The sequence below is a fragment of the Planococcus citri genome, chromosome 3, assembly GCF_950023065.1.
Source record: "Planococcus citri chromosome 3, ihPlaCitr1.1, whole genome shotgun sequence".
NCBI classification, from domain to species: Eukaryota; Metazoa; Arthropoda; class Insecta; order Hemiptera; family Pseudococcidae; genus Planococcus; species Planococcus citri.
The window spans coordinates 77,490,208-77,501,087 of record NC_088679.1 but is presented as its reverse complement, the minus strand read 5'-3'; the positions used below and the strand labels follow the sequence as shown (position 1 = coordinate 77,501,087).

General features: G+C 33.3%; 1 protein-coding gene and 1 long non-coding RNA gene across 3 annotated transcripts in view; one reads left to right on the top strand and one right to left on the bottom strand.

The window, feature by feature from the left end:
• LOC135839437 (uncharacterized) overlaps positions 1-10,880 on the bottom strand; it is a 72,782-nt gene that overhangs the window by 12,025 nt on the left and 49,877 nt on the right. The window lies entirely within an intron of this gene.
• LOC135839418 (neprilysin-11-like) lies at positions 661-10,674 on the top strand. Of its 2 annotated transcripts, none has more exons than XM_065355431.1 (19): positions 661-838; positions 959-1,054; positions 1,153-1,230; positions 1,417-1,575; positions 1,943-2,026; positions 2,108-2,363; positions 2,500-2,698; positions 2,884-3,000; positions 3,105-3,261; positions 3,383-3,479; positions 7,903-7,999; positions 8,424-8,600; positions 8,727-8,833; positions 8,918-8,976; positions 9,108-9,156; positions 9,247-9,314; positions 9,410-9,546; positions 10,113-10,277; positions 10,373-10,674. In XM_065355431.1, the coding sequence occupies exons 2-19, from the start codon at positions 982-984 to the stop codon at positions 10,547-10,549; spliced, it is 2,256 nt and encodes a 751-aa protein (XP_065211503.1). In that variant the 5' UTR covers positions 661-838; positions 959-981; the 3' UTR covers positions 10,550-10,674. The 2 variants fall into 2 exon arrangements, with proteins under 2 accessions (XP_065211503.1, XP_065211504.1); XM_065355432.1 differs by having other exon boundaries at positions 667-798.

The following is a 10,880-nucleotide window of genomic DNA, read 5'->3' as shown; positions in this document are numbered from 1 at the left end:
TAAAATTTGCCAAAAATCGAAAATTCATAAATTGGGCAGCTTAAATTTTGTTCATGGGGGTCCCTGACCATGTTCTTTCTAAAAATCACAGTCTCGTTCAAATCGAAGGCGGTCACCTCAAGACGAGAAGTTCCCTTGTCAGTTACAATATACACATGATTTTCAAAATTGGATCTTAACATCCCCAAGGCCCTATACAACGATCCACAATGCTGTGAAATTCAAAAAAAAAAAATTGGTTCGATACCTACTTACACATAAGTATATAAAAATTCCCTTTACGTTTGAACCCGACGCGATTCAATAAACTGATAAATTAAAAAAGAAATGAAAACAAGACGTTGTTTTTGCAAGATTTTTCCTTTTCTCTTCGCAAACAAAATAGGTACCTATAATTAGCGATGCAGATGCAATTTTTAGCAAAGGTTAATTAAAATGAAGTGAAGGTCCGCCATTAGATATTAGGTATTATCATTAAATCACACAAAAAGATCCAATAAACGTGCCTTAATGATCATTATATTTTCAATTCGCTATAATTGCATCGAGAAAAATTCGCAAACATTGGCATTGATCAACAATGTACTTAATCGGTCATATTTTCGAAGTGCTGAAGTCCATCGTTCCTGATTGTGAATAAAATCAAATGCATCTGCATCAACTGATTCATTGATACCGACGATTCGAGTACTTGAAAGTTGTCATTTGTTTTGATTCTAAACTTTTTTCTTTCAACATGTGAATATTCGAGTTTAAATACGATTAATATTTGATTCAATTTATGAACAAAGAATTATTGTAAGTATAGGTATAGCGATTTATCCAACTCTTCATTCAAGTAAGCATTACATTTTCTCATTTGTTAAAAATCCAGGTACATATAAAAATAATTTAGATAGCTTATTTTTAAATAATAAATTAGTACTTTAAATAAATCTGTAAAATGTTAATATCTTAGGCTACCTAAGAAATATTTTTAAAATGAAAAGACAACGTTCATTAAGTTTCCTACACACTGCTTCATTCGCTTCGTCGCCAATCAATTTTTTTTTACGTAAGTTGCCATTTATACCAATTAATGAATGCTGCAAGAATAGCCGTATTTTTTATTCAATTATTTATAATTAGGCCATTTCATTTTATTCGTTTCAGTTTTAAACTTATTTTCATTGGTATCAGCCCAGAATTCCACTAAAAATATTTGTCAAACAAAGGAATGTTTATCTGCTGGTAATTATTTTTCATTTACTAGGGTGGGTAGATAATTTTTTGTTATTTTACATTTCTCAAGAAAATAGTTTGGAAAATAAAGTGACGAGGATGTGATAAAAATTCAATACACATTATTTGACTTTTATATGCTCACATTGACAAGCAAATTTTACATCCTGAACAAATTTGTTGCCCATAATCTAGCACAGAATTTAAAAGAATCCATCAATTTCAAAGCAGATCCTTGCGATGATTTCTACAAGTATGCCTGTGGAAATTGGCCTAACGTTCACCAGAATCCAAGTTGGATGCCAGAAAACACTATTACGCTGAGAACAGCTGAAAATACAGCAGAACTTCACGGTATGATTATTCACACCATATTATGCTTTGTCTGGAAAAGTTGAAAATGATAATATTTTCTTCATCGCGTCCATTGCTCAAAAATTCTAAAAATTATTTACCCTCAACTCAAGTATCAATAAGAAATCGTGGTGACGTTTTTTTTCATATTGACCATTGAAACATTCCAAAAATTACAAAAAATTATTTTTCAAAGTCTAAGTCGCGTAAATCAACCATCATTTTCATCAATTTTATTCGACATTCAAAAGAAAAGTCGGTATTAGAATCAGTTCAACTTTGCTTAAAACCTTTGATACGTTGTCAAAAGTGGACTTTTACTCGTATACTTAATATTATGGAACGTGTATATGTGCTTGATGTGCAGATTTTCTCAAACTGAATAACTCTCAAGACGAACCTGAAGCTGTCCACAAAAGCAGACAATTTTATGCATTATGCTTGAACAATAGTACGTACCTTTACTCATAACTCGCATTATTGGAATATGCTGAAGAATCATCAAATATAAAATTCACCATTGTACTTCAAGCTGCTTACAGTAATAAACTAGAACCAATTGAAACCATTTTACGAGAAATCGGTCTACCTGCAGTGGTTTCCTTACTCGGATATGACGAAATTAATAACTACGATTACACGACAGCTTTAGCCAAAGCAGCCAAATTGGCTGGAATCAAGATGTTTTTCGATCTTACAACCAGCTTTAATCCTTATAATGGAACATTGAATGTGATTTATTTGAAGAAAAAAGGACCCATGTCAGAACTACTCGATTCATCCACTTTGTAAGTATACCTATCCCAACAAAATACAAATTAAATATACACCTATGGTACAAATAATACGAGAGAATAAATTCGAACCTATACAAGAGTAATTGTACATATTTCGGGTAGTAAAGAGTTAACTGATCAATTCTAGAACATCAAGCAGATCAAAACGAGCAGTAGGACAATTTGACCAGTATTACAATAACCAAAACCAATTTATGGCTCAAGTCATACGTAGGATGTGCGAAGACAGTACTTCAACCTCTTGTAAACACTGGAATTCGACTTATAGTTTCGTGAGAGACATAATTATCCAAAAAATTCTGACTCAAAGGAGTGAAATTGAACAGGTAATTGCTAATGAATTATTATTTCAACTCGCTATAACATTGATACGTAGGTACCTACCTAATATTCAAATATTAATCGAAAACACCAACACAGAGTTGATTTTTTTCTCCAAATGTAACATATTTATACATCTTCCTATGCTTGTGTTTCAATTACCTAATATCTACTTATTACTTACTCGCAGATTAATTTGATGCCTTTTTCTATGTTGAATTCTACACCGGTAGTCATATACTCCTTGAAACAACTGCAAGATTTAACTGATAGTATTGCAATAGAAGTAAATACAACAATCCCAAAGGTGATTAAGTCATAATTATTATATTCGTTCATACTCACATAAATAATCAACTATATCGTATATGAAAACTTTGAACTTGACCCCCCCTTTTTTTATTGTTACAGTTGAATTGGACGAGATACATAGAAGAAACGTTTACTGGATTAGATGTACAAATGGATCTCACTGACCCAAGACGAGTTCAAATTGGCATTGAAAATTTAAATACAATCAAGACAATGATACGATATATTTACAAAATAGAAAATGTGAAACTACTTGGTACGTCTACGATTAAATACGAGTAGTATGATACTTACATAAGAATTACCTACTCGTAATAACGCTAATATTATTTTAATCAGAATTACTAATTCTTTTCTTCCTAAAAAATTCTATGCAGTGGTTGGACTTTGGTGGGAAGTGGTTTCCGATCTGTTACCCTACGTTGATTTTAATATTTTCGAAAAAAAATACGAAATAAATAATATCGAAGCTAGGTAAGTAATTCGGATCATTCTTGTTCGAAAATTTTATACACGAATGAGATCTTTTGATTAACTCCCCCCCCCCCCCCGCAAAAAATGCACCAAGATTTTGACTGATTCGGCGAAAATTTTCATTTTGAGTTGAAATTCACTTAACAATAATATTTTAGATCCAGAGGTGCTCTCGTAAGGAATATATGAGTTCTCAAAGAGGACGCATTTTCGAAAAAATCGCGGTTTTTTCGCACTAGTTTATACCAAACCTGTTTTGGGGGAAATGGCCAGTTTAAAAAGAAGTACTGTACGAGAATTAGAGATTCTGCCTCAACCTAAACCTAGTTGCTCTCAAAATCAGAGACCACTTCAAAGGCTCCGCATTAATCAAGCCAAAACATCGAATGAAATCATTTCTGAAACTGGAAAAATATTTTAGAAACAGTGTTGCCAATTTCCAGGGCTCGTATTCATTTTTTCCAAAAAAAAAGTAACATTGATACCAAAAAAAAAAAATTGAAAAAGTGACCCAGAAAAGTGACAAAACACTGGCAAAACATTTTAGTGCAGAAAAAAATTACCAAAAAACTATAATTTTTCGTTTTTCAAACAACACAATTTTTAGCAATTTTTGGCAAAAAATGAGACTTTGGCAATTTTGGCAAAAGACGACACTTTTTGCTACTTAATGGCAGAAAACAAGACTTCGACAATAATTTTAGCAAAAGGCAGCGTTTTTTTTTTTTAGCGATTTTTGGAAGTGCAACATTTTGACAATTTTTGCAAATATCAGGTTTTTTAAAGCGATACTTATAATTAGCAGCGATTTTCACAAAAAGCAAAATCTTAGATTTTTGTGTTTTTGACTGTTTTTTTTTCAATTTTTTTTTGTGGGTGTTTATAATTGCAGGATTATTACACCCGTGGAGAGAAGGATTTAGATTAGGTTTATTAGGTTGGTGTTTTTTAGTAGGGTTATAAATTTTTGGATTTCAGAAGGGTTGTCTGGGATGGCCATTGAATTTGGGTATATTTGGAGAGATAGTCTTTTTTGCTGTAATTTAGGACAAGTGAATAGTAAATGTTGGATGGATGTAGGTTCATTTTCACAGAATTGGGGGGGTTTTGGAATTTTTTGATAGAGATGGTTGTGTGTGATTTTAGGGTGACCTATTCTTAGACAGGTTATAATTATTTCTTCTCTTCTGTTTAGGTGATCAAGGTTCTACCAGGGGTAGATTATTTTTTTTTTGTGTTGAAAGAGTTTGTTTGATGTCTGTGATGACCAGAAATTTTGCCATTTAGAGTGAGTATTTTGTTTAACGAAGGATTTTATATCGTCAGGGGTGAAAATGGTGATGGGTGGGGGGTTAGTGGCTGATTTTGCATACGTGTCAACAATTTCATTTCCTTCAATGCCGACATGACTAGGAGTATACATAATGTGGATAGTGTGGTTTGAATTTTGGAGATCTAGCAGAATTTTGTGAATATTTTGAACAATAGGGTGATCCGAAAAAATGTTTTGTATGGATATTAAGGAGCTAATAAGAGAGTCACTTTGTATTGAAAAGTTTTTGTTTTCAAGCTGTGTGGTGGATATGTTCAAAAGACAATGGTGAATTGCAAGAAGTTCGGCAGTATTTATATTGAAGAGACCTCATAAATTTTAAAATTGAAAATTTTTCCATTTATTGAGAAAGCATATCCTATATGTAAGTTAGAGATTTTGGAACCATCAGTAAAGCATAAATTGAATTCTGTGTAGTTTGATATGAGTTCAAGATAGTGGCTTTTGATTTCTAATGGGGAATGGTTTCTTTTTGGATAATTTCTCAGTTGAAAATCGATTTGTAAGGGTTTTATAATAGCCAAGGAGGGTAGGTTATGGGGTTTTGAATGAGATTTTTCAGATCAATTTCAAGGTTTTTTATTTCAGAGATGAACTTAGCAAGTGGGTTGTCATTTTGTTGGAAATGATGTAAGCTGGATATTGAGATAAGATTTTGGAGGGGATGTGAGGGATTAGCTGAGGCTGATGTAATGAATTTATTTGTTACTAGTGATTTTCTGAAATTTGAGGGTAGTTCTGCAGCTTCTCAGTAGATACTATCAATGGGTGAAGAGTAAAGAGCTCCAATGCAAATCCGTAAAGAAGAATTTTGAACAGTTTTCAAGATGTATTGGCTGTTTTATTGGAAATTTTTGTAAATCATGGACTACCATAGTCAATTTTGCTGCGTATGAGAGATTTATATAGATGGATTAATAGTTTACGGGAAGGGTTATATTTAGGGTTTTTAATTATTTTTAATAAATTGAAAGGTACGTTTCAAGAGTTCTGATTTTACATTTAGAAAATGGGGGGTCCAAGTTAGTTTTTTATCGAAAGTAAGTCCGAGAAATTTGGTAGAAGATTTGAACTCCAAGGAGCGGCCTTCAAATTTTAGAGTAGGTGGTTACTTTGATTTTTTTTGGAAAAAAGTACACAATGTGTTTTAGATTCTGAAAAACTTAAACCATCTGTTTCAGCCCATTTTTCAATTCGATTTAGGGTTTCCTGAATTATTTCCACAATAAGATTGATGTTTTTAGATCTAAGAGAAATGTTTAAGTCATCAGCAAAAATTCTTAAAGAGAGTGGTTTAGTTATAACATCACAAATGTCATCAATTTGTATCAGAAACAAGATTGTACTAAGAACAGAACCTTGAGGAACTCCATTTTCAATTTCAAAGGGTTTTGAGTAAGTGTTATCTAGGCGAACTCTGAAAGAACGATTTGTTAGAAAGTTTTGAATAAAGTATGCCAAGTGTCCACAAATTCCAAAGGAGTGTAATTTTCTGAGAATTTTGTAGCGCCAAGTGTAGAGGGCACTTGGGACTCCATGTTACCATTCTACAGTGGTAAATTGATGCCCAGGCAGGTGGCAACACTGAATCAGCACAGCACCTAAAGCTCTTTAATACAAGTATGGAAATAGATTATGCTCTCAAGAAAGTCATAGCATTTTACGTATGTGTTACGTACTGGGCATGGCAGGTTGGTGTCATCACGCGTTGGAGCAACCAATGGGGTGCGACGTTGTACAATGTGAACAGATTTGTGCGTGCGCAGTACATAAAACTTACGCAAAATGCTAAGTCTTTCTTAAGAGCATAATCTATTTCCATACTTGTATTAAAGAGCTTTAAGCACAGACGCGTGATGACACCAACCTGCCATGCGCAGTATGTAACACATACGTAAAATGCTATGACTTTCTTGAGAGCATAATCTATTTCCATACTTGTATTAAAGAGCTTTACATCTGGTGTGTTGGTTCAGTGGAGACGACGGCCGTAGTCGGCCGAGATTGCCGTAGCGAGCCACCTCGCAGTTTCCTTTTCATCGTTAAGAGTAGATCAAGCTTTTACGCTGGCTTGTATGTTCTATAGTGGGAAACGCCTTTTCACAGCAGAATCCTTCACGTAGTGATTGGTATTGTAAAACATATCGTAGCAACGTTTGTAGTTGTGCTTAATATCTTCATTAAACACGTTGTTGTAAGACCACTGTGTTATTATTGGAATATTACTCGTAGGTACATTAATGTGTACGGAGTTCGGAGATAGGTAGTTACCTACCTTGCGGTATTCGTGTCCTATGCGGACTAGAAGGGCTTTAAATCCTTAGAAGGGTGGCAAAGAGTAGTCTTAGGGCTTAAACCCCTGTAAACCCGAGAATATCCCATTACACAAGCTTTATCAAATGCTTTTTCAAGGTCAAAGAACACTGAAAGTACATATTCTTTATTTTCAAAAGCAGTGTTAATTTCATTTTGTAGGCTAATTTTAAAAATCCACTTTGAAAGGAACTGAGAGAGTTTGTGCTATCTATGAACCAATTTAGTCTTTTGATTTTTTTGAAATTGGTAGTAAAGACTCAAAAATTTGGCACCTCTGCGTTACAAAATGAATATTTCCTCAGTTTTTGATATCTTTCCACGTTTTAGCATAAATACTGCGACATATTTGAGTAGAAAAAATTTTTAATTCATGAATTTGACCCCCCCCCCCCAAAAAAAAAGATTTGAAAATTTTCGACCGTTTAGTAGAACTCCAAAATTTATTTTCGATTTCAAGGGCCTGAAATACCATCTTTTGGAACAGGGCCGTTTTCTCCAAACCAGGTTGGGTAGGCAATAGAGCCAGATTTTTTCGAAAGTGCTCCCTCTTTGAGAACCGATATCTCCCCTCTAGAAACGCCTCCGGAGCTAAACTTTTTTTTGAGAGACTTTCAATTCAAAATCAAGATTTTCATCGAATTTGGTCGAAATTCTGCGACATTTTTTTCGAGAATCCACACATGTAGGTAGGAATAATTATGTATGTATTTAATTAGTCACACTTGCATTTGTTTAATGTTTCGTTTTGTTTTTTTGTTTTTTTTTTTCGAATAGAGAAAAACGATGCGCTGAGCTGACCAAGTTATCGTTTGGTTTGGCTATCAGTTACACATATGCCACAAAGGAAAAGTACATCAATGCTAAAACCAACGTAAGAAATTGATTCTTTTCTAAAAAAAAAAAACGGTGGCACACAATGGTTTGCAAAATTTAAAATTAAACTTAAAATTCTTGGAAAATTCACGGATACGGGGATTTTCTACCTGGAATAATCACATCTGATTAAAATTAAGTAGGAAAAAATTAAAGACACACAAATCCGCTGAAATTTGAGGGCCAGTTCAGAACCTTCCCTTCAAAAAAAAAAAAATCAGGCTAGTAACTGAAATGACCTAAATCAAAAATGAGAAGAAAATGGACTTACATACTTATATTTTGAGGAAACTGACACTTTATTTTCAAACGAAGCAACAAAAACTCAAGTTTTGTCCCTCATTATTATTCGATTCCAAACCATCGATAATCGATCGATGTCAACAATTGCTTAAATTGAGTAATCATAATGGTCTGCACAGATTCGCAAAATGTACGATCATATTCGAGACAGTTTCAAACAAATTATACAGCAAGTCCCCTGGATGGATGAAACTACCAGACAAAGAGCACTGAATAAGCTACAGTTAGTGAAGCCTTACATAGTATATCCTGATGGAATCAAGTCAACAAACTTGCTGAATGAGTACTATCAAAATGTACGGATTCACAATTTTCTTCAATTTTTACTACACTTCTGTTACCTACATATCAAAATATCCACTTACCTACCATTAATAATTAAATAAAAATAATCGTGTGCACAATTTTATAACAAATTTTAGACAAAAATAACCGACAATTTCTACGATACGGCGATAACAATAATTCAAAATAGAGTGAAAAATATTTCAAGCACATTGAATCAAATGAATGACTTTAGCAACGCTGAGTAAAGATGAAACTTACCCATTTGCATTTTTTTTTTTTTTAATAATGTAAAAACTCAATTTTGACAATTTCAAATTTTTTACAGATGGATTCTAATTCCTACCATTGTCAATGCTTTCTACGCACCTGAACTGAATTCCATAGGTACGTAGTTCCCACCTTGTATGCACGTAAAATATGTACTATGAGTGACTATGTAAACGCATAATCTAAAAGATGCTATAAAATTTTTTACGCACCCATAAAAATTTAACCATTTTACAATTTTTTTCCAGTCATTCCAGCTGGCATTATTGGATTATCAATATACAACAATAGTCTACGGTGAGTAAGAATGATAAAATGCTTCGAATAGAGGGTCTTTCGATATCACATTTTGTAGTCCATTAATAATTTTTGTGAATTTAAAATTAGAGCCTTAGATTATGGAGGAATTGGTTCAATTGTAGGACACGAATTGACCCATGCATTCGACAATACTGGTCAGATCAAGATGAAATTTCTTTTTAAAAATACGAATACAATATATTTATTCGTACCTGCCTAGTTCAATAGCAAATATGTCTGAAAATTTCAGGACGACGTTTCAATGAGATTGGGAATCTTGAGAATTGGTGGCAACCTGAAACTTTAAATTCATACCGGGAAAAAGCTAAATGCTTCGTTAATACATACGCCAATTACAGCACGGATTTCGGTGGATCAAGTCAAAAGGTAGGAATCTCGATTAATTAATGATGAAAACATCAATTCAAATACCTACCTAGGTAAAGATGCCTATTTGTGATTTATTTCTTCAGTATGTATTAAAAAAAAAAAACAAGCTTCGATGACCATTCAACCTCTAAACTTAAAATGGGCTTCTATAAGTGAATGTGTAAAATTTAATCATTTTCAAAAATACAGTACCGAAGTGGATTCATAATCTGAGTTTCAGGATCGCAGAAATAACTTTTGAAGATCATTCCACCCCCCAAACCTCAAAATTAGTTCTACAGGGAAAGTACATACAAAAATTTTCAGAAAATACAATTTGGGTATCAAAATCTATGGTTCAAGAGTACAAAATTGATTTTTAAAAACCATTCAACCCCAAAACTCGATATACATTTTGAATTTTTCAAAATTTCAAGTTTTTGTAACTTCCTTTCCTGATCCTAGGCACACATAACCAGCCAAAACCTCAAGCATGAAGAATATTTTTCGATTTTTCAGTGAATTATTCTTCGCCTATGGCCAAATTAGACGATAAAATAATCTTTACACAATTGTTTGACCAGGTTGACAGTAAACTATCATTACGAGAAGACATTTCGGATAATGGCGGATTCAAGGAATCACTATTCGCTTACAGAAAAAGTATATCGGAATTAGGAGAGGAACCGATTCTTCCGCAGTTTGAAAACTTCACTCACGAGCAACTCCTCACATTAGCTTTTGCCAATGTATGTAATAATTATACCTATAATTTTCATACGATGCACTTTGATTAGATACCTACAAAATTCTGATTAAAAACTCTGTCATTTTTACTCAACAGGTGTGGTGTGAAAATCCAAACATATACTCGTGGTATATGAGCTATTTCAAATTCCATAGCCCGAATGCAGTTCGCGTAAACGGGGTTCTCCAAAATTCAAAAGAATTCGCTGAGATTTGGAAATGTCCTAAAGGCAGCAATATGAACCCCAACAGCGATAAATGTTCCGTTTGGTGATTTTACAAGTCAATTTTGAATTAGAATAAACGACATCAGATCTTGAGTGTAGTTATGAGATTATTTTGCACTGTTTTGCTTTGGTACAATAAATCGATGATGGAAAATAAAAAATTTACCCTGTCTATGTTTTTTTGTGACTTTTTTTTGCGATTTCAAGTTTTAACGTTGATAAGAAAACGAATCGCTAAGAAACAGAAATGGCACAGACCACCCAAAAAAAATGATAATTCTCGAGTAATTCAACGAATATTCAAAAATTCGCATACGAAAAGTTGAGATGAAAAATGTCAAAAATTCCCCCAATTTCCTAAAAACGACCATGTAGATT

What these genes read in the sequence shown, in the direction of transcription:
- LOC135839418 (XM_065355431.1), top strand. Translation starts at nt 982, where the DNA reads ATGAAAAGACAACGTTCATTAAGTTTCCTACACACTGCTTCATTCGCT. An exon ending in AAAGGAATGTTTATCTGCTG is followed by an intron (nt 1,231 to 1,416) that starts GTAATTATTTTT and finishes CCCATAATCTAG; the next exon opens with CACAGAATTTAAAAGAATCC. An exon ending in TCACATTAGCTTTTGCCAAT is followed by an intron (nt 10,278 to 10,372) that starts GTATGTAATAAT and finishes TTTACTCAACAG; the next exon opens with GTGTGGTGTGAAAATCCAAA.